Source organism: Micromys minutus (genome assembly GCF_963924665.1).
Source record: "Micromys minutus genome assembly, chromosome: 21".
NCBI lineage: Eukaryota > Metazoa > Chordata > Mammalia > Rodentia > Muridae > Micromys > Micromys minutus.
Genome location: NC_137956.1, coordinates 51300126 through 51323851, shown reverse-complemented (window position 1 = coordinate 51323851; position 23726 = coordinate 51300126). Strand labels below are relative to the sequence as shown.

Genomic DNA, 23726 nt, shown 5'->3' with positions numbered 1-23726 from the left:
GGAATAAAAATAAAGAACACTAAGTATCAGTCACTGAAAGCACTGGAGACACAAATTCAGTGGTAACATGCAGGAGACGGTTACCAGTCTCCATTATGCTAGACTGACAGTTATCAAATTGCAACAAGACTTTGCTCAAGCATTTCCTATTTGGTCACAAAGACAGAGAGAAGGAAGAAGATCTTTCCCTCATATTAGCCACCCTTCCCTGAGCCAACATAGCATCTCTCTATCAGCACCTCTCCTTCCACTGACTTTATCACTGTTGTCCCTTCAGACCGTCTGTGGAGCTGGGCATGTGGCTCATGCCTATATGCTCAGCACTTAGGAGTGGAGGCAAGAAGACTATGGATAGTTTAAGGGTAGCCTGGTTTTATAGAAAGGCTTCAAACAAGCAAAACTAAACCAAAGCCAACAGATTTCATTGTCTGGGAAGAGGCTTCCATGTGTTAATGTGGAAAGCTATTACGTGTTTTTATTCCTTAATAGTTTACCATCTGAGAACCAAGAAAGTTGGTGAAGATGGGGACAATTTGTCTCCAAACTTGGGGGAAATGCAAGTACAGTGGAGCCAAAATTGTTAGCTGAAAACAGTTATTTTTTCAACTCAGTAAATGAATCATAAGGATTTGGGTGTGCAATATTATTTTAAACTAGGGCCAGCCTACTACCATCTCTGTTAGTAGTTCAAAAATAAATACCTTAATTTTAATTAGACCAGGCTGGCCTCAAACACACAGAAATCTGTCTGCTTCTGCCTCCCAGGTGATGAGATTAATGGCATGTACCAGCCAACAAATACTTTTAGAAAAATATTCCTTTCATTTTAAGTTAGTGCTCTGTGTACAGGAAAGTAGGTATCTGAGGAATCCAGGAGGGGTGTTGGATCCTCTGTAGCCAGAGTTACAGGAGGTTGTGAACTACATGATTTGGATGCTGGGAACTGAACTTGGGTCTCTGTGGAGCAGTACCTGTTCCTAACCAGTGAACTAGCTCTTCAGTACAACAGCAGTGAGTACTTTAGTCTTTGACAGCTACATTTGGTGGTGAATATTTTATTGTTTTTAATGAACAACTCTTTAAAAATATAAAAAGAAAAAAAAGCAGCTGGAGAGATGGCTTAGTGGTTAAGAGCACTGACTGCTCTTACGGAAGAGCAGAGCCCAGCACCCACAGGGTGGCTCATAACCACCCGTATCTCCAGTTCCAAGGGATCTGATGCCCTCTTTTTTACTCTATAGCACCAGGCATGCACATACACACACTCAGGCATACTGATAGACAGTTTTTAAATAAAAAGGGGTATAATTCATTGGCAAAGTGCTTGCCTTACATGGGTGAAGCCCCAAGTCTGCCCCCAGCACCATATCTAAATAAAGCAAGGCTGGGAAGATGGCTTATTTGGTGCTTGCCCTACAGCATGTGGCCATGAGTTTGGATCCCCAGCATCACGTGAACACTGATGGTGTGTCGGTGTGGCACATGTTTAGAGCCCCAGTGCTGAGGAGTTTGCTCCCTAGTCAGTCTAGCTGAAACAGAGTTCTAGCTTCATTAAGAAACCCTGTCTCAAAACAAAAGGTGGAACAATGACAGAAGAAAACAACCCATGTCTCTACATGTGTCAGCATGGGCAAGCACATATACATGTATACATATGTACAGACACACTCGAGAGAAAGAAATGTCTAACATTAAGGAAATGTTAAGAACATTCTGAGCTTGTGACCATACAAAAATAGGCATAATGTGGATTGTGGGTCTTAGTTTACAGACCCTTAATATTCTATACTCTTTTCAATCAGATTTTTATTATGATGCAAAAATACTTCTAATGTGAATAAATAAATGTATTTTTCAGGTGATAATTTTTAGATTAATTTCAAGAATGCTACCTTTTATTCAAAAAGGAATGGGCTAGAACTGGGTCTGGCATACATACATCCAGGAGGATGAAGCAGAGCGATCTTTGGGAGTTCAAGCTAGCATGGTTTTCTTATATTTCTAGGATAGTCAGCGGTATTTAGATTCCTGACACCCCCCCCAAACAAAGCTAAAAAAATAAGAACACACACACACCTCCTCCTAGTAAGATGACATTTGAAAGATCAACTCTCTGAGCACAATAACTGTATTCTTTGTTAAGATAGAAAAAATTCACCAATGTCTTAATGACCTAAGAAATAACAACTAAATAAATTAGAATACTCTGAAGTTTTAGCTAAATGTGTTTTTGTTCAACAGTCTCCAGTGCGCAGGCACTCATGCCCATGGAGTGAATGCTATGACCACCTTCCCTAGGTCCTGCAGCCTAGGGAATGTTACCTTAAATGTTACCACACAGCCGTTCAATTCTGAAATAACCCGAGTTTTAACACTGAATTTAACAGTGATCATACAGTCTCACATTCTGTTGATTCCACCCTCAGTTCTTCCCTCCGCACCGTTTTCACGCTTTCTATTTGGACTTTACAGAGTCTATAATTCAACTGATCATTTCAGGAAATCTAAAGGATGTAAATACAGTGTATTTTTGAAGGCTGATGGCATGGCTCTGAGGGTAAAGGCTCTAAGGACTGAGTTAGGTCCCTAGGACTACATTAATGGCAGGGGAAAACCAATTTTTGTAAATTTACCTCTACCACATGCACGCCATCACATACATACATGTATGTATGTATGCACACACATGCACATATACAACTAAATGAAATTAAACAGAACAGTCCATCTTAAATCACCAGACCACCTGCATAATGGGCTCTATTAAGAGTTAGACACAGACATGTGGCTCATGGTGTCTCAGAGTATTCAAGGGGTGATTTCTAAAGAGCCTTGATAATTGTGAACATCTCGGTTCATCTTATGGAAGGCCTCTGAGGCTGAGCATGGCTGGTGCATGCCTTTCAACCTAGTACTCAGGAGGCAGAAGCAGAGTATGTCTGAGTCCAGGACCAGCCTGGTCTATATAGTGAAATCCAGGCTAGCCAGGACTATATAAAGAGACCCTGTTTCAATAAGCAGACAGACAGACAGACAAATGAATAAATAAAAAATACTTTGTGCTCTTTCAAGATTAACATGACAACTTAGGAGTTGTCAAATAAATTATAAATTTAGAACGTTCCAATGAAAGTATTTTAGCGTGGCCGCCAGAATCCAACAGAGCAATCGGTGTCTCTTCTCTCCCTGTGCACACCTGTGTCTCATCATCCCCTTTCCACATCTATCTGGTGTGGAAACAAATGTGAAAACTAAGAACTCATTAAGTAGTCAGGGTTCACGTCTGTCATGGCTGAAGTGATTATTAGAAAATTTCTTATTTGAAGGAGTACTCCATATTCTGTTCATACTTTTAAAACGAAGATTCTCTGTACCAAACCAAACTAATATATGATGAAATACCTTGGACCACAGCAACAGTCTGTGATAGAAATACACAGCACTTATTCCGATCCTTCCCAACAAAGTCTTATCCACCTCACTGTATTGTGGATCTTTGCTAACTGAAACAGAAAGCAAACATGGAAAGAAATGGAGACAGTCACTTAACATGACTCAGAATTACTGACATCACTTCACAGACCTGGTGTTGACAACCTGCCCCACCAATAACTGCATCCTGACAGTTAGTAGTGCCTTGCTGTTTTTCTTCTGTGCTTTTGAAACAGGGTCTTTCTACACAGCTCTGGCTGTCCTTGAACTCACTTTATCTACCAGGCTGGCCTTGAATTCACAGAGATCGACCTTCCTCTGCCTCCCAAGTGTTGAGATTAGAGGCAGGTGCCGTAATTGCCAGCCCAACAGTGGATTCATTTTCAAAGAACTGTTTAAAAATTGAAACTGTTTGGCTGCATGTACTCTCTGGCCTTTTACAGAACGTTTGTTCTTCCAGATAGAGGTCATAGTGAAGTATTTCAGAACACTTGAAACCCCATATAGTCGCTTACATCTGAAGGCAGGGGTAGACAGAGTACAAATGTAAGGCCACAAGTTGCTTAGTGAGAGTGTCACAAAGATGTATTTAAGGGCTACACAATATGTTTTGATTTGTAGAAACATCAGTGGTATAAAATTTTTTGGGTGTTCCCATAATACTTAACCTAAATAAAAAGAAAATACATTCATGTTCTACAAAACTTTGATACGAAAAACCTCTGTCCTTCTAATGATGACCTAACATAATAAGTAGATGGAAAAGTCCCCAAATGCAGTCTATTTGAAACTTGCAACAGGAGCTAAGCCTCTGTATGAGGAGAGCTTCATCCTCCAGCTACAACCATACAATCCACAAAACAAAACGGTAACATTTTACCTGTTTCAGCAAATTCACAAAAAGGAACACCTGGCCTTTCTTCTTTATAATCTTCTGTGAGGGTTTCAGCAACACAAGCGCAGAATCTCTGGAAATCTGCAAATTCTTCACAGCCCATTTTTATGCTAATGTACAGGTTTCCCAATTTGGTCCAGTCACCTTTTTCTTTACAAGTCTATTAAAATTATTAAAAATGAAAAAAAAGAAAAGGAAGAAGAGGAAGAGGGGAAGACAATAAAAACTCTACCGTTTCTGTAAGCACATGCTAGCACACACGTGAAGACACACAGACTGTTAGATGGGTGGGACTGAAACCCCGACGAGCAGCACATGCAGCACCACTGACCCTGTGCTTTTCTCACCACAGCAGAGGCTGTGAACATGAAACTATTTGGTCACTCAAATGTTCCAGGACTTGACGGTACAGAACTTCATGAGAACCACCATCCCCAGGGTACATGAGCATCCCTGCAGCGGCACATTATTATAGTACTGCTTTTGGAGGGAGCACGCTTTTACCATTATTTGGCCATTTATGATTTGAGGCCCACCAAAGAAGTCTCAGAAAACAGACTATTTTCAATTAGGAGCCAAGCAAAGCTTTCTGTGGCAGTTCCGTGACAGGCTGTGCAAGGGTACACCATCTGAGCAAGGCTAAGCCTATAATGAGAGGGACCAGAATGGACATTAAGAGTAGAGCCATCTTTAAGGCCCCTCTTTCTTATTCTACTCCATTTTTAACTATGTGTGTGTGTGTCTATGTTTGGGTATGCACACATGTATGCTGATGCCTCTGGAGGCCAAAGGAGGGGCTGTATATTACACCTTAAGTTACAGGGAGTTGTGAGCTCCCTGACATGGCTGGTAGGAGCTGGATTCAGGTCCTCTCTGAGAGGAGAAAGAGCTCCTAATCACTGAGAGTGTGCTGTGGCCCCGTGGCCCTGGCTCCCATCGCTAAGACCCACGTCTGGCAACAGGCAGTCATGCACTGAATCAAGTTTAAATCGACTTTCCTATGACACAAATGAACTCTGAAATGAAGGTGTGCTGCGGAGCAGGCAGTCGGATGAGCACAGGGATCTCCTGCCAGGCTCCATCTTCACTCCACAGCTCTAGAATTCATTTTACCTTTCAGAATATTAGCCTCTAAAATAGGACTACCAGACTTCTCTTCCTTAGCATTTTCTGTAACAGTGATGTTTCTACAGCTATTGCTAACTTAGATTGTTACACTTGTCAGTGGTTTTCAGAGCCCAGCGGCTCTCTGAAGACAAATACCATACCTCCACTTCACTCAGGGCTGAGTCTAAGTCGCACGCCCAGTTTTTTTCCAGCTGCCTCATTTGCAACCTGAAATGACAGAGACAGGGTTCCGCTCACTCATCCCCAGGTCACCGATGTCCTGAGAAAGACGAATGAATGCACACAAGACACCCTACAAGTTCTTTACAGCTGAATTCCCTAAAACCGCATGTATGCTTATATATGTGGGTGTATGTTATATGTGGCATGTCCATGCCACAGCATACGTGTGGCAGTCAGAGGACGGCTTGCAGCCATCAGGTTGCTCCTTCACCATGTGTCTGGAGCCTGCGCTCAGCTCAGCAGGCTTGCTGAAAAGTGCCGTCAGCTGCTGAGCCAACTTCTGGTCTCAGCTGCTGGTTTTCTGGCTTCAGCCTTAAGTACTGGTATTACAGATACGTGCTACTATGTGAAGATAAATGAATTATTTTTCTATCTACAAAAATAGCCTATAATTCTATTACACCAATAAATGAAATTAGGGAGACTTAACATCTTCATTTTGTCTCTCAATTCATAAACAGTATGTTTAACTTCTTTCAACATTTCATGGCTTCCAGCATACAATTCAAGTATGTTCTGTAAACTTTTAACCTAGCATTTCATTTTTGAGTTATTATCAATAGTGCTGTTTTAGATGTTGGCTCCTAGGCTCATTGCTGTTGTACAGGAGCATGGTTGACCTGTGGACTGGTGCTCATTCTGCAACCTTGCTGTACTCATTCATTGGGGTTCTTTGTCACATAGGTTTACAATTCATGTCACCTACAAGTACAGAATATTGTTTTACTTCCAACTTATCCATCTTTTATTTTCATTTCTTGTCACATGGGCCAGAAGGTATGAGCAAATGGTCTTAATGAAAGTATGGGTAGTGTCTTGCCTTGTTCTCAATCTTGGAGAGAAACCTCCTGTCTTTATTCAAGTATGCCTGTTGGTTTGTTAGAGCTCTCTTTACCAAGGTAAAGAATTTATCTTTCATTCCTATATTGGCAGATCTGTCAAGGACTTTCACATTTAAGCTCACGAAAGACACTGGTTTATAGTTCTTAAAGAACATTTAGGAGCGTGTTTTGCTTGCATGTGTGTGCACCACATGAGTGTCTGATACCATCAGAGGCCAGCAGATAGGATCAGAGCCCCTACAACTGGAGTTGCAGATAGTCGTGAGCCACCACTTGGGTTCTGGGAATCAACCCTGGGTCCTTTGGAAGAGCAGCCAGTGCTCTTCTGCTGCTGGGCCCTATTCAAGCTCCACAGCTTGAAGACAGAGTATCATGTAACCCAGAATGGCCTCAGACTTGCTATGTATCTAGTGCTAGATTTGAGTCCCTGATCCTCCTGCCTCTGTCTACCAAGAGCTAGATAAGAGGTACTGAGTTGCCACACCTGGTACCTCTTGAATTATTGTACCCACTTTGGTTTTTAACTTTAATTTTTGAAACTGGGTTTCACTATGTCACCTTGGCTGTCCTGGAACTTACTCAACAGACCAGACTGGCCCCAAATGCAGAGATCCATCTGATTCTGCCTCCTGAGTGATAGGTGTGTGCCACCATAATGAGTCTACTTTGCTTTTTTGTATATGGGCAACATGTGCCTCAAAAATGTTGATGAGCTAATCATAGTGGCTAATCATTCTGCCAAGTGGGAGACAGAGACAGGGTTAGGAATCCAAGTCAATACTGACTATATGATGAGACACTTGGGTGCCAACAAAACAAACCAGCTCCAGAAAGAAAGAAAAATAGGCCAATAAATACTGGTCTTTCCCATATTCTGGAATTATGTGTAAATTCACTCGGACTCATCTTTAAAGAATGAGTAGACTTCTAAAGAGAAGCCATCTGGCCACTGGGATAGCTGTTTGAGAAGCTTTTAAATTGTGGATTAAATTTCTTCTACATTTTATATAAGCATTTAGACCTAGAAACCATCCCATTTCATATTCATTACCGAGTTCACACACAGTTAACATTCACAGCCATCTTTTCAGTGGCAAGAGAGTCTGTACTGACCCCTTCATTCCTGATGATTTACAATTTACGTCTGTGCCCCTTTTCTTTCAAAGAAATCTCTCTCTCTCTCTCTCTCTCTCTCTCTCTCTCTCTCTCTCTCTGTGTGTGTGTGTGTGTGTGTGTGTGTGTATGTGTGTGTGTGTGTGCGCTCTCAGAGGTCAAGCTCAAGTGCCATTCCTTAGGATCTGTCCTGTAGGGAGTAGAGGAAATCCAGGGCCTCAGACATATAGAAGAATGGCAAAGCCTCTTCTAAAGGGTGACTCAGGGAAACGGTAATGCATTCTCTTCTGGTCCATATGTTGGTAGTGTGTGCAGAAAATATCTACTGGATGTTTATACCTGAAAACTGCTCCTACTAAGATTAGCAGCCTGCCTCCTTGTTAATATATTGTAATTCCCAACCTCCTTATTCAGCTGTATTTAAGAACTCTATACAACACACATCTTGAGCTTGTGGTGTGCCATGGTTTCCCTAGCAGAGATCCCAGACTACCTGATCCAAGTCACTTCTGTCTGTATCTGTTTGTCTTCTCTTCATTCTCTCACCGCCCCAATAAGGTTCAAGTCTCTGAGGCCAAGCACCATCTACCTTGTTTTTGAGACTAGGTTTCCCACTAAACCCAGAACTCACTAAGTAAGCAGGGCTGGATGGCCAGCTGACCCCAGGGATCTACCTGTCTGTCTCCTCAGCACCAGGATCACAAGTATCACACATGTCCTCACACTCACGTGATAAGCACTCACTGACTATCTCTCTAACCCAACAATATCTGCTTCCCCTTTTCCCAAGACAGGTCTAGGGCAGCACTACTTGTTTGCTTCTTTACATTGCTGGAGATAGAACCTAGAACCTTGTGCATGCAGCCAAACACTCTCCCAAAGGGAGACACCCAGTTCTATGGCAGTATACAAAATCAGAGATTAAATCAATGGTTATGGCTTCATAAGCTGAGTAGATACAAGTGAACAAGGGGGAAGTGAGAGCACCAAGCTAACAAGAGTGAGCCAGAGAGAAAACAAAAGCTAAAGTGATCTGCATACACATTGGAGCACAGTCAAAGGCCATCAAGAAGCTTCTTTGTCCTAGTGGACACTATGGTTAAGTGAGGGACTGAGCAGAGTCAGACTCAGGTCAGCTATGGTCAGAGACAGGCCTGTTGAGACGAGTCCCCACCAAGATACAGACCTAATAGTCTCCTATCTTACCTCGATTTGGCTTCCAGAACTGCAGATATTTCTTGTTGAGATGCCTGTGCTTGGTGTAAAAGCTTAACAATATAGTTCAAGTGCTCTGGGTCAGGAGCCATCCCAGCTTCAATGAACTGCAGAAGAAAAGAACAGTAGTCATTCTTGTAAACATGAGAAACGATTGAGAGGCCAATGTGAGAAATGACTAGGACAGTGGCAGCAGGAGTCAGACAATTGATTATATCAGATTAAAATATCAAAACTTAGCAAAGTTTGAAGCATAATGTTATCGAGTGTTTGAGAACCACAGAAAGATATCCTCAGAACTTAAGCGAACATGAGAACCTACTTTTGAATATCACAACTGAACTTCCAATTCTTGGGTAGTCTCTACTCTGTTGTGTAGTTCATCTGGCACCATCTGCCCCAGTGTGCCCATCCCCCATGGTAAGTGGTGAGAAGTTTGTCCTGAGCTTCATCCCAGCCCTTGCCAGTGAAGAAAAACTGGTCTTTACTTAATTAGCAACCCGCCCGACTGACTGCCTGAAAGCAGTCATCTACTTGATTCTGAGACTTTCCCCTCCCTCAGTTCTCATAGGCCCTGCTTCCTGTCATTTTCATGTACTTCCGCTTGGATGGACAGCACTGACTAAAGTACCTGGGTGCCTGTGGTCTGAGACCGCATGAACAGGAGGCAGATATCCCACAGTTATTGTAAGACTATGGGAAGTCTTGAAGCTATGGAGACTTCTGCTAGAGGTCCTGTGACTAGACCAGAGTGGGAGACTTCAGTTGAAAAATATGTGAACAATACTTTCTTCAGAGTCTACTGTGATTATATTCTCCTATCAAGAAGTTACTTGAACACTGAGATTTTTATATTTTACTATTTACTTATTTTGTTATATATATATCATTCATTCATTCATACATAGATACATACATATATATGAATGAAGTGTGTGTGATTTGGGCAGCACACTTGCCATGTCATGTGTGGTCTGAAGACAACTTTTGAAGGTAAATTCATGTCCTACCTTGTTTGAGACAGATACATTATCTGTGTACCCCAGACTAGCTATACACGTTAACTTCTGGGTTATTGTCCTGGCTCTGCCCCCAACCCCCACTCTCAACAGTGATAGGCTCTTCAGTTGAAGATGTAACTCAGCTGGCAAAATGCTTGCTGCATGAGCATGAGGACCTCCATTTGGACCCTCAGCTCCGCTGTAAAAAGCGAGGCACAGAAGCGTAGGCCCATAATCTCAGTGCCAGGGAGGCAGAGACAGGACTCCTGGGGTCTTGATGTCTAGGCATCCTGGTCTAAACCAGTAAGCTGGAAAGTGTTGCTGACCTCTAGTCTCCATGTATGCACATACATACATACACACACATTTAACTTTAATACATTTTTAGGTAGCATTAAATTCTTATTTCTCATTTTGCTTAATGCCAAACTTAAAACCATTCCTAACTTTTATTTTAGTTACAATTTTTATTTATATACTGATTTGTTTTGTTGTGACCTTAAATATTTCAGAGAAAGAATTCTTTTAGCTGTATTTAAGAAATAAAAGTAAAGATAATTTATAATAAGAAAGCATTCATTTGAATGCTTAGGAGGATTTATTTAAGGGGAAGTCAAACAATGGAGAGTGCTTCTGAACTCTCAGGAGAAAAAAGATCATTTATAAATTCTTCAGCAAGTTGAATATTAATAAAAGACAGGTAAAGAATTATGTGTAAAGAGTCTTATTTTGTTATTCCCTATTAGATATAAAAGAGATTAAAATCATACCTTGCAAAAAATCTCAATTAAAGTAGGTACAGCATTCCTTAACTTCATAGCTGCCACATACTCAAATATTTTTAGTAATATTTTCAGAGCAGGCTGAATGAAAGAAACAAACAAAAATCATACTCACTTTCATGTCTCTCTGTGTGCCTTAAATTTTATAAATCCATTTATATTGAAAAATATATTGTCTGGGGGAGTATATGGCAGGCAAAAGTGGAAGCCCTAACTTTAAACACACACACACTTTCTCTCTCTCTCTCTCTCAGTGCAGAGAGGGTAATCATGTACCAGGTTACTCACCAGCATTTTAGCCATTATGCTGAGCTGCACTACCTGAAAGACTTCTTTCAGTAAACAATGCTTGAGTAAAGAAATCAAAAGGTCATTTAGCACTTGTAAACTGAAGTGTATCCCTGGGGGAAACTTTCTGTAGTACTCCAGAAATATGTACGCTGAAAGTGAAAAAAAATTAGTCATTTGCTGCTCTTAAGACAGCCATATTGCTGAAAGTAAATGGATCTTCTATAAGATATCATATAAATTCATTCCTTGAAAGTGACCAGAAATGTCAGAAATATTTGATGAAAATGAAAGCAGAGACAAAATGGTGAATAGGGTGACATGAGAAGTCACGGTGTTCAGCATCAATATGCACAGCGTGAACCGCCACTGTCACAGCTCCCAGACGGCTTTGCGGCTTGCACAGGGAGGTGCACAGTAGTGCGGTGAGTAGTGAGGACCACTTTGACACTTACTGCTCGTTCTTTAACTCTTCCAGCAAACTGACCTGGGTGCTGCTGGTACTCACACCTCTAATTCCATCACTAGGAAGGCAGAGGCAGGCTGACCTGAGTCTTCGGCCAGCCTGGTCTACAGAGCTAATTCCAGGATAGCCCGAGCTACAGAGAAACCCTGTCTTACAAAACCAAATCAAACAACCAAAAATAAGAAGTAAATGAATAAATAAAAAATTTAAGAAACCAAACCCAAAACCAACCAATAAAAAACAAAACAACCCCCCCAAAACTATCATGTAACAATTGTCAGCTTTGTTATAACGCTGTTTTATATATTGCACGTTTTCCCTGAGAACATACAGATATGTGTTTGATTTCTGAACTATGTATTACATTTATTATTTTGTTTGTACACAGTGTGGCCATGTGTGTCAGAGCAGTTTTTGGGAGTCAGTGTTCTTCCACCACATGGGCTATCAGGAGTGAACAAATGCTATGCTGTCAGCAAGTCAACAATGCTCAACAGTGTCCAGCCCGTTTGTGTTCTGTGGCGAGCTGTGCAGTCCAGGTGAGGCTGGAACTCACAAGGATCACCTCCGCAGTGTTAAGGTTACAGGTGTGCACCATCAAGCCCAGCTACAGATATGTCCTTACAGTATTGTTTTGTATTAACACAGAAACAAATGAGCTGCTAATATGAAATGTTACTGTATAATGCATGACTAAAACTAGGAGTATTGACTCTTAAAAAGAGCAGTTAGAAAGTTGGTTAGTGTAGGTACATTGTTTACCAACATGTACCCTTTGTTCTTGTCATTAATCTATTTAAAATTTTTTAATGTAAACTTTTTTCTTTCAAAATGATCCTCCTGGGGCAAGTAAGTTGGTTCAGCGAGTGTCTGGTGCTAAGCCTAAAGAACTGAGTTTGATCCCTGGGACCCACATGATGGAAAAGAGAACTGACTTGTGAAAATTGTGTCTGGCCTTCAAGTGTGCACTGTGGCTCATATATATGTGGAGACACACTTGCACTGGTGTTCATATTGTAATAAAAAGAAAGATCCTCTCTGTCTGCTTGGAAAGGTTTAAACATTTAGCAGCTTCTACAACGGAAGGATGTTGGTGCTTCCTAACTCAGAGCTGGGAAGATGCTGGGGTGTTAACTCCCTCCCCTTTTAAAGGAAAATTAGGAGCACATGTTTTTAAAACTACCGGCTTTTCCCTTCCAGATGTTGTCAGTTCTCACAGTAGGAAACAATATCATGTGTTTGTAAATAGCTGACTGAGCCCGTCAGTCTCATGTGACGAAGCAGGAGCCGTGCTGCCAGTCACACGGCACTGTGGACACACTCAGTGCCTCAGAGCTCCGTGTTGTGCGTATCTTCCTGGACCGGATTGTTCCAGAGGCTACAGACAGAACTAGAATATCTGACTCTGGACTGGAACCTAGGTCAGAGGAAATGGCAAAGGTGAGTTTAGTCAAAAGTGATGTACAGTTCACTGAAACGGAGGATGAATCACATCCACGGACGGATGCTGCACCTTCGGAAGCTGCACACTGAGGTTCACAGGCATAGAGGAACAAGCTACATGCAAAACCTGGGGTAAGAATTTAATTTTTTAATTTTATTTATTTCTAAAGGTTTGTTTTCACTTTGTGTGACTAAGTGTCTAGAGTTTGTGTCTCCACGGTGCACCAGTGCAAGTGTGTCTCCACATATATATGAGCCACAGTGCACCAGTGCAAGTGTGTCTTGACACCAATATTTAATTATAAGCACATTTACTGCAGGTTTACATATCAGCTGTGCGCAGCAAGGCACAGACGTGAAAAAAATTTTAAGTAGATTAATGACAAGAACAAAGGGTACATGTTGGTAAACAATGTACCTACACTAACCAACTTTCTAACTGCTCTTTTTAAGAGTCAACACTCCTAGTTTACTCCTATACAGTAACACTTCATATTAGCAGTATCTATGTGCACTGTGTGTGTGCTTGGTGCCTGAAGACACTGGGAGAACACATCACATTCCCTACAACTGCAGTTACAGATGGTTTTGAGGCTTCTGATGTGGATGCCGGGAACCAAACCTGGGTTCTGGAAAAGCAGCCAGTGCTTCTGACTACTGGCCAACTCTCCATCCTCTATTTTATTATTATTCTTAATTTCAAAACAGGGTTTGTCTGTGTAGCCTTGGCTATCCTGGAACTTTCTCTGTAGACCAGGCTGGACTCAAACTCACAGAGATCTGCTTGCCTCTGCCTCCTGAGTGCTGGCATTAAAGGCATGTACCTCTCTCATTTCATTTTTATGTGTACATGAACGTTTTGTGTGTGTTCTGACACATGAGTGAAGTGCTTAAGAGGCACTGGATGACCAGGAGTTACAAAGTTATCATCTGCCCATCATGAGTGCTATGAACCAAACTCAGGTCCTTCGCAAGGGCAGTGCAAGCTCTTAACCACTGAAGCATCTCTTCAGGCCTCTTGAATCTTACCTTGAAGTGATACATTGCATCACACACACACACACACACACACACACACACACACACACACACACACACACACACACATTCTTCAGGTGCTTTTCTTCTGGCCACTGATCTTTACAGTTTTGTATCTTGAGAGTTTCCCATGGTTCCCAAACATGTCATTCTCTTTTCACAGCTTTGGAATGATTTCTGAAATTTGAAAACTCACCTACATCTAGTCCTCTCTAACTTCTCCTTGGCTGTCACAGTCCCAAACAGGGTCCTATTGCCTCTAGATTACCAACTTCCACATTAGACATGGATGCCCTTGGATGTTGTCAGAGAATACGACTGAAGCTGATGGGTATGGGGCTGCAATACTATTACTACTACTGTTTGGCTTTAGGACGCGTGTCAAGGAACACAAGACTAGAAACTTTGGTTTTCATCCTCTTGGGGTTTATAATCTAGCATGGTAAGGAGATGTAGGCAAGGAACTCATGAAGCTGTGGACTCAGACAAAGGCTAATGGAAGCAGTCTTCTCAGTAAGGACTGAGCCTTGAGGGCCAGCCAGCTGTCCACCACAAGGTAAGAACGATGGAAGAGGGAAGAGGGAAGACACATAGTGCCAGCAGCAGAGGCACGGCACAAGGGGGCTGCTGGCTGAGTTGTGTGGGACTTGAGGGGTGAGGCATGGCAATGAGGGGAGAGGTGGAAAGAAGGACAAAGAGGGAAGATTCAAATCTAAAGCAGACTTGCTAGAGAGCAAGGCACTTTCTCCTTTACATATGTAAATAAAATTTCTAAGTCAAGAAATAGTATGTAAGGGAGTTATATCGTTAGGTGAACATAGTTTTTAAACTAACGAACATAAAATGTTTCTCTTTAATCATTTCTAAGGCAAACGAAGCCAAGGCACTCAGTTTTTATACTTTAGTTTAAGAATGACTTTTAACTGTACATTGTTTATTGAGACAGGGCTTCTCTGTGTAGAGCCTGGCTGGCCTGGTTCTCTCTCTGTAGACCAAGCTAGCCTTCAATGTCAAGATCTGCTTACCTCTGCATCCCAAAAGCTGGGATTAAAGGCCTGTGCCTCCAATGGCAGGCTAACAGGTTTTTAGTTGTAAATGGTTGTGTATATATGTATATGAGGCATGTGATGGGTGTGAGTATGGAAGACAGCAAACACCTCTGGAGATCTGGCTCTACCCTTCCACAGTGAGGTGAGATACAGGGATCAACTTCAGGCTGCGAAGCTTTCGCAGCCCTCTCGCTTTCCTGGAACAAGCCACTCACAGGAATATGTAATTATCATTGTTATATCATACCTGCTCGATGCAGCAAACGCTGCTCATTGACACTTATGTATTTCTTAAACACATCCATGCAGATCTACAAGAGTCATAAAATATTAAATTACCTTCATATGTTTTACAAACAAACAAAAACTTATGAGTTTAGAGCATTAGAATAAGAGTTGATGTTTAAGTTAATTTACTTAAGATGTATACTAGTCTGATCCTTCTGCCTCCATGGGCCTCCCATGTCCTGGAATCTCAGGTCTGTAACACCATGGCCAGCTGAGTGGAAGCTGTGGTTTGATGGTGCCAAGAACAGACAAGGATGGGATGTAGGCAGAACTCCACACACTGTGTGTGTTCTCCAGGAGACATAAAAAGAGTAACAACAGCATCACTGTGTTATTATTATCCAAGCAGGGGAAGTGCAAATGTCCATCATTATGCTTGTTGACAAAGTTATTGATAAACTTGTAGAACAGAACATTAATTGTTACACAGCAAGGAGAAAGAAACATTAAAAATTAGATGTCAAAAATACTGAGCCAAAGTTGGCAAGCCAGTGGCTATGGTATGTGTGCATTTTCAGTCTGGGCTACTTGGGAGGCTGAGGCAGCAGAGTTTGAGGTCAGCCTGGTAAACACACACATAATTTATACAACGCACAAGTGCAGGCGAAGCTTAACATGCTATCTGAGCATTGGGACAGTCAGATGTAATTCGTGAGATGTCTCCACTGCAGGCAGGGCTTTACCTTCTCATCCCCCTGTTCAGGCACATGGACAAACTTGCACTGTGCTCGCTCACAGCCACGCAGTGTGTTAAAATGAAGCTTGCAGTATCTGTGGGGTATCACCAACCCTAAGGCCTTCTGGAACACCTTGAAGATTAAAAAACCTTTTCCATGTTAATCATAAGACAGTCAAGTGAAGGCATGTGTGAGTCCAAAGCTTTAACTTAAAAACTAGTTCAGCAGAATTTGTGACTTTATCAATTTCTCATGTAAAAGATTCTGTCAGGATTATGACTGTTGTGTTCCATAGTTTTTTTCTTTTTCCTTCAGATAGGGTCTCACTATGAAGATCAGGCCGGCCTTGAACTCAGAGCTCTACCTGCCTCTGCCTTGCACTGGGATTACCGGTGTGCACACTACCACCCAGCTCCACCCATCTGCCTTTAAATGATTACACAGGGCTCCTCTCTCACGCCTCCTCCTTCATAGCTCATTATACCACAGAACATGGCATTTCAAATGCATGTATCAGAAACAAAACTCTCCTTGGTTTTTCTGACTAATGAGAGAAACGAGTGTCTCCCAGTTTAGGGTCAGTGGTGAGCTTATACTCTGCTGCTCATTCCTAATGCCCACTCTCAATCTGCATGTCTGAAACTGTATAAAAAGGAACTGGACCCTTCCTTCTGGGTAAATTTTCCAAAGTATGGGGTGTGGGGACTTACCCCCATATTTTTTTCTCTTTTAAATATTTCACAAGCTTCAGGATTCTGCAGTTGTAAGACAGAATGTCTTCCTGGAAATCTGAAATCTAGAAGTAAAAGTTTACAAACAAGCACATGAACACTGACTTCTCAACAGTGAGTCACTCCTGTCTTGGTTTTACTTTGCCATGCTCTTTATTTGAAAATGTTTTAAAAGTAATTTTATTTTTATATAGGTAAAATATATATTGTATATACATTTTAGGTAAAATATAATTGTATATAGGTAAGTCTGTTTACAACATGTAATGTCTGCTGCCCTAAAAGCCCAAAAGAGGGTGTTTGTGGTGGTTTGAATAAGAATGGCCCCTCAGGCTCTGCTCCTATATTCGAATGCTTAGTCATTAGGAAGTGGCATTCTTTGAGAAGGGCTAGGAGGTGTGGCCTTATTGGAGGAAGCCTGTCACTGAGAAAGGGCTTTGATGGTTCAAAAGCTCATACCAGACCCCGTTCTCTTTCTGTTGCCTACATAATGGGATGTAGAACTCTCAGTTACTTCTCCAGCACCATGTCCATCAGCACACCACCCACCAGCCTCATCATCATAATGGACTAAACCTGTGAAACCATAAAACAAGCCCTCAATTAAAATGCTTTCTTTTGTAAGAGTTTCTTTTGGTTTTGTTGTCTTTCACAGCAACAGAACACTGACTAAGACAGTGTCGGATCCCATGGGAATGGAGTTAAAGACAGTTGTGAGCTGACATGTGGGCACTGGGAATCAAACCCAGGTCCTCTGTGACAGCAGCCAGTGGTTCTACCACTAGCGACCTCTCCAACTCCCTCTTCTATCTTGTTGTTTCCTACATTTAAATAAGCATGTGTGTCACACACACACTTGGGCATGCCCTTGCATGCAGCACAGCACATGTTTGGAGGTAAGAGGACAACCTGAAAAGCTCAAGTGGTCAGGCTAGGTGGCCAGGGTCTTTACCGGCTAAGCCATCTCATAGGCAGGTTTTGGCACATCCAATTCAATTTAGATTTGTGCTGCCATGTGTATTACTGTGAAGTACTGAATGACTTGTGTAGAAGAATTTTAGCAGAACTGTTTTATCTGGCATGAATTCAGAAGTGATGGCACCTAGGCTTTGTACTCTCCTTACACATTCAGAGAAAGAGGGTAGCCTTTTGAGGATTCCACAACCCTCAGAATTAATATGTATTCGGATCCCTGGCCTGTAGTACTCCGTTCCAGTGCTTTATGCTTGGTGCGGCAGTCACTGTGCTCTTTGCAGTGTGCTCTCTAATAGTGTCTTTTAAGAGTTTAGTTTTGTTATTCTCAATGTGTGTAATGTATGTTGGCATGTGCGTGTGCACCCAAGTGCAGTGCCTACAGATACTGTGGAGCTAGAGTTACAGATAGTTGTGAGTTTTCTGTCATGGGTGCTGTGACTTATGAAATAGTCACATGAAATAGCAAGTGACTATAGATGCTGAACCATCCATCTCTCTAGGTCTAATGGTGTCTTTTAAAACAAGATCTAGGACATTTCAAAACAATCTTTTCTAAAGACAATTTCTATGTGGTATGTGTGTGTGCAAGTTGTGCTTGCCTCTGCATATGTATGAGGTGGTAGAGTTAACATCAGGTGTCTTATTTTATCAGTCTCTACATTTTTCTTTGTGCTTATTTGAGCCATTTTACTCTGTATCCATTGTTGGCCTGGAACTCATTATGTGAATCAAGCTGGCCTTTCCCTCTAGAGTAAAGGAACTCCATGCCCAGCTTCTATTTCATGGTTTTGTGTTTTTCTTTCACGTAAATGAATGTTTTGGCTGAAAATCTGTGTGTATACCAACTTTGTGTCTGATGTTCAAGAAAGTCAGAAACTCAAAAAACTGGAGATATATACATATAGTTTTGAACCACCATGTGGGTGTTGGGAGTTGAACCCTGGTCTTCTGCAAGAGCAACAAGTGCTCTTAACTTCTGGGCCAACTCTCTAGTCCCCTAGCTCATGCCCTTGAGACGTGGTCTCTCACTGAACCTTTAGTTCATTGTTGCAACAAGACTCGATGAACCGTGAGCCCCTGGGGTTCACCCCACTTCTCTCTTGCAATGTTGGGTTGATAGATGTGAATGGTTTTTATGAATGCTACAAATATGAATTCAGGCCCTTATCTTTTCTTTCTTCCTTCCTCATTTTCTTTTCTTTCTTTTTTCCTTTCCCTTCCTTCCTTGGAGACTAAGTTTCTTTATTATATAGTTCTAGCTATTCTGGCACTTGCTATGTAGACCAGGCTGAATCAGGGTAGACCAAGATCACAGAGACCCTACCCCTGCCTCCCACATGCTGGAGCAATGTGCCACCATACATGCAAGCAGGCACCTATGTCTGTAAGGCAAGTACTTACCCACTGGGCCACCCTCAGCACAAGTATTTTTATTTCAATTATTTATATTTTACCTCTGTAACATGTGAATATAATCTGGAACAGGCTGAAGGTATGCTGCCTATAATTTATACATAGCAATTTACATTATGAAAGTTAGAAGGGTTTGAATAAAACACACAACCACTGTGGGCTTGGTGCGCATGCCTGTAATACCAGGTAGCATGAAGTGAGTATTGGGATGGTTCACAGAAGTGAGATTGTGATGTATAAAGAAACTTAAGCTTCTACCATTCTTCAACAGTGCTCGTTCTGTTTAGAGAATCAGAGAATTGTACATTATGAGAAATAACATAAATCCTAAACATATACAAATGTAATTAAAATATGAATACATTTCATATAATACCACTGCCACATAAGTACAGATGCTTTTATTTTAGTAGCAATGTCTCCTGTGAAAGTCCTTCAAGCTGACAAGAACTTAACAAGAAAACAGCATTACCATTTATCCAGGATGTTGGCGCTACATTGTGATGACTGCTTAGACTCAAAGGAAGTGCCGATGAGCACAGAGGGCTGGGGCCCAGTGCTGCTACGTGACTCTCAGTCGCCACAGCCTCCACACTTCTACAGTCTTTGCTGTGTGAACAGAACAACCCAATCAGAGTGTCATCTTATTTATGAAACAGCAATGTGACTCAAGTACTCAGAAATATAACCTGCTGCTATGTGTGTGCTGTGCACTATTCTGTACATGCTGCTATGTATGTGCTGTGCACTATTCTGTACATGCTGCTATGTATGTGCTGTGCACTATTCTGTACATGCTGCTATGTGTGTGCTGTGCACTATTCTGTACATGCTGCTATGTGTGTGCTGTGCACTATTCTGTACATGCTGCTATGTATGTGCTGTGCACTATTCTGTACATGCTGCTATGTGTGTGCTGTGCACTATTCTGTACATGCTGCTATGTGTGTGCTGTGCACTATTCTGTACATGCTGCTATGTATGTGCTGTGCACTATTCTGTACATGCTGCTATGTATGTGCTGTGCACTATTCTGTACATGCTGCTATGTGTGTGCTGTGCACTATTCTGTACATGCTGCTATGTGTGTGCTGTGCACTATTCTGTACATGCTGTATCCTGACCCTGCAGTATTTCCAGTGGAGTGCTCCTGTCCTCTTCAAACTTTAGTTTACTCAGTGATGTGTGGGAGGGTGCACATACCATAGTGAGCCTGCAGAAGAGAGAGGATAGCTTTATGAAGATGGGCCTCTCCTTCCATCTTTATGTGAGTTCTGGGTCTTCAACTGAGCTTGTCAGGCTTGTAAAGTAAGCACTTTTACCTACTGAGCCATCTTGTTAGGCCATTGAACTGTGCCGTATTTCCTCTACCACGATACATCCTTTCAAACCATGAGCCAGAGCAAACCCTCCTTCCCTCCAGCTGCTTCTAACACATGTTTTATCACAGTAACAAATCAGTGAGTGCAGAGTGGTCACACCACAGCGAGTGCAGTGCAGGACATAGGGAGCACTCGAACACGCACGCACATGCACGCACACACAGACACGAGAGAGAACACAAAATAAAAACATTGCAATAGCAACTGCCCAAACCACCACACCAAAACCCAAACATTTTGAGATGGAATATCACTTTCCTGTCCTGTCCTCACTATGCTGGCCTTGAACTCCTAGGTCAAGACACCGTCCTATCTCAGCTTCCTGAGACTGGGAACATTAGGAATATACCACTGGGCTTGATGGGAAATACTTTTATCATACCTGATAAAAGGTTCAAGGAATAATAAAAGTTTGTAGTCTAAAGACAAAACACATCTACTTATTCTCCTGACAAAGAATGAGGTCAGAGCATCAGAGCACAGCTCCCTTGTCCAGTTTCACAGCGTGTGGCTCAGACACCCAGGGTGAGCCTCAGTGCTGAAACAATGAATGGAAAGCTCCAAGAACAATCCTCAGGTTTCACACTGCATCCTGTTCTGCATCATCCTGTGAGTGAGTCCAGGCAGCTACCTACCCAGGCTGGTACCAGGCCAGTGGTCCCTGTGCTGCACTGCTTGTATTTAAGGAGCCCTCAGTCACTAGCATGGCCACTGCTGTTTTACTCCATCTCTTCATATAAGCACATCATCTTGAGATGTGACACAACAGGCCAGGATCAGAACTCATACAACATGCTGTCGCAACAATTCTATGACTATTATTCTACCCAATATATGTATAAGAGAAAGCTCACCATGCCATAGGGTTTGATACTATATGAAGTTCTATGTGCCTACAGGGTCTTGAAACTATTCTCTATGAATGAAGAGGGGTTACTATATAAATTCTTTTTTCTGGATAAGTAAATATAATAAACATATATGTTTGAGAGCTTTCCATAACAGAACCATAAAAATATCACCAGGCTGATAATATGAACAACTTTATCCTCACTTTAGTGTATAATATGCTATATAACAAATTTCATTAAAATATGAATCTTAAAGTTATTTATGTAGAAAAATAACTTGATGTCTAAAAGGTACAAAATAATTGACTTTTAAGACAAAGATACCAATATTCAGATACTATGATTTTTTAACCTAAGAAACAATTACAGTAATATTTTTCATTGGATTTTATCTTGGGGTGAAGGAAGTTGTAGCAGAGGAGAAAAACCAGTAAGAAGCAGGGATTATAGTTCTAACAGCTAACACTTAGTAGCATTAAAAGAATTAAAAAGTAGCATTAAGAGAATTTAATTTAAATTTTAATTTAATTTAAAATTTAAAAGTAGCATTAAGAGAATTTAAAAAATTTTAAATTTCACTTGTTTTCTTGATTTCTGATCTCACTGACACACATAATCAACATTGTTTCTTAGTAAACAGACAGAAGACACAGCAGACAGACAGGCTGAAGGGTGGTAACAGGATGGTATAAGTGACTCCTGCAGCAAAGCCCAGCTGATCATAAGCCTCTGACTGTACAATGCTACCTCAGTTTGTAAGGAAAATGTTTCCTGAAAAACCCCTTCATTTTCAGTGTTCTTATTGAAGATATGCAATGGCCACTGTGGTGGCCTAATGAAAATGGCTCCCTAGGATCACAGGGAGTGCCACTACTACAAGGTGTGGCCTTAGGGGAGAAGGTGTGGCCCCGAGAATGGGCTTTGAGGTTTCAGAAACTCAAGCCAGGCCCAGTGGCTAACTCTTCTTGCTGCCTGCAGATTCAGATGTAGAACTCTTAGCTCCTTCTCCAGTACCATGTTTGCCTGAAGGCTGCCATGCTTCCTGCCATGACGATAATAGACTAAACCTCTCAACTGTAAGACAGTCCCAATTAAATATTTTATTTTACAAGAATTGCTATAGTCATGGTATCTCTTCAAAGCAACAGAAACGGTAACTAAGACAGCCATGAAGCACACTTGTTTTCCATAGGATCGCTCACCTGCTTTGCTCCTTAACCCTAGCTCTGGCATCTGACTTCTTACTGAACAGGTGGATGGCAGGCCTTATCCTCAGAGTTTCTGGCTCAGCAGGTCTGGGTAGGACCTACAACTGCATTTCTGACAAGTTCTCATGTGCTATTGCTGCTCTGAGGATATACACACAAAAATCTTAACCTGAACAAAACTGACTAGAGTACATTCACTTTCTGACTTGGATGTACCTTGTTACAGCAGATAAATGAGGGTGGAAGACAGTTTAGATGACAAATAAATGGGGCAATTTAATATGTTATGTTCTCTTAGTACTAACCATTTCAGCTTTTACATCCCTTTCTATTGACTTTACTGTAACTTAAAATATTTAAAATTTTAATTGTGTGTGTGTGTGTGTGTGTGTGTGTGTGTGTGTGTGTGTGAAGATGCTCTCAAAAGCCAGGAGAGGGTATCAGTCAGATCCCTTATATTGGGAGTTACAGATGGTTGTAATCCACTCATTGTGGGTATTGGAAACTGAACTTGGATTCTTCTTTTAGTGCAGGAAGCACTTGAGACATTTCTCCAACACCTACCACTATTTCTAATGACTCAAAAGTTTAATGCCAGGAGCTGGGGAGATTGCTCAGCAGGTACAGATCCCGCTGTGTGAGCATGAGAACTGGAGTACTGGGTTACTGTGTAAAAACAGGCTGTGAAGTGGGGGCAGGGAATCACCAGAGCAAGCTGGTTAGCCAGAAAAATCTTGCTGGAGAGCCTTGAGCTCAAGCGAAAGACCCCATCTCTGTCTTTACGGTAGAGAAGTGTTGAGAATGACACCTAGCACATAGATGTTATGGACTTCCGGTTCACACATGCACATCCACACATGCATGCAAACCCACACACACACTAAGAATAAAATTAAGAACGACCCCATTTTACTGCCAGATTTAAAGTAACTTAAATTACCTTTACATCTGCGAACAACTGACACACGATTAAACCATATCCATGTGCATAGCTTATAGGATGCTAGCTGATGATACACAACAGATTTAAAATTATATCACAGACCTTGTGCAAACTTCATGAGTGCTCTCTTGTTCTTCCATAGCAGGTGCCTTGTCTGAACTTACACACTGTAAAGAGATAGTAGGTAAGGAGGCAGAAGTGAGTATGTCTATGAAACATTTAGACCACAAGGCCTCCCAGATCTACTAGAAACATGTGGTATGTAAGTTAACAATTAGATGGTCTGAAGACGGTTTTACCTACATAATTTTAAATGCTCAACAATGACTTAAAATGTTCTCCTG

At 41.6% G+C, this 23726-nt stretch overlaps 1 protein-coding gene across 1 annotated transcript in view; it reads right to left on the bottom strand.

Annotated features, from left to right (window-relative positions):
- TOPAZ1 (testis and ovary specific TOPAZ 1) overlaps positions 1-23726 on the bottom strand; it is a gene marked incomplete at both ends in the record, with an annotated part of 51999 nt that overhangs the window by 6608 nt on the left and 21665 nt on the right. The window contains 11 exons of the mRNA XM_080934702.1: positions 3403-3503; positions 4313-4487; positions 5596-5662; positions 8839-8954; positions 10619-10711; positions 10919-11070; positions 15162-15225; positions 15886-16011; positions 16590-16675; positions 19471-19607; positions 23485-23549. Coding sequence (XP_080790828.1) covers positions 3403-3503; positions 4313-4487; positions 5596-5662; positions 8839-8954; positions 10619-10711; positions 10919-11070; positions 15162-15225; positions 15886-16011; positions 16590-16675; positions 19471-19607; positions 23485-23549 — 1182 coding nt within the window. The remainder of the gene's footprint in view (positions 1-3402; positions 3504-4312; positions 4488-5595; positions 5663-8838; positions 8955-10618; positions 10712-10918; positions 11071-15161; positions 15226-15885; positions 16012-16589; positions 16676-19470; positions 19608-23484; positions 23550-23726) is intronic.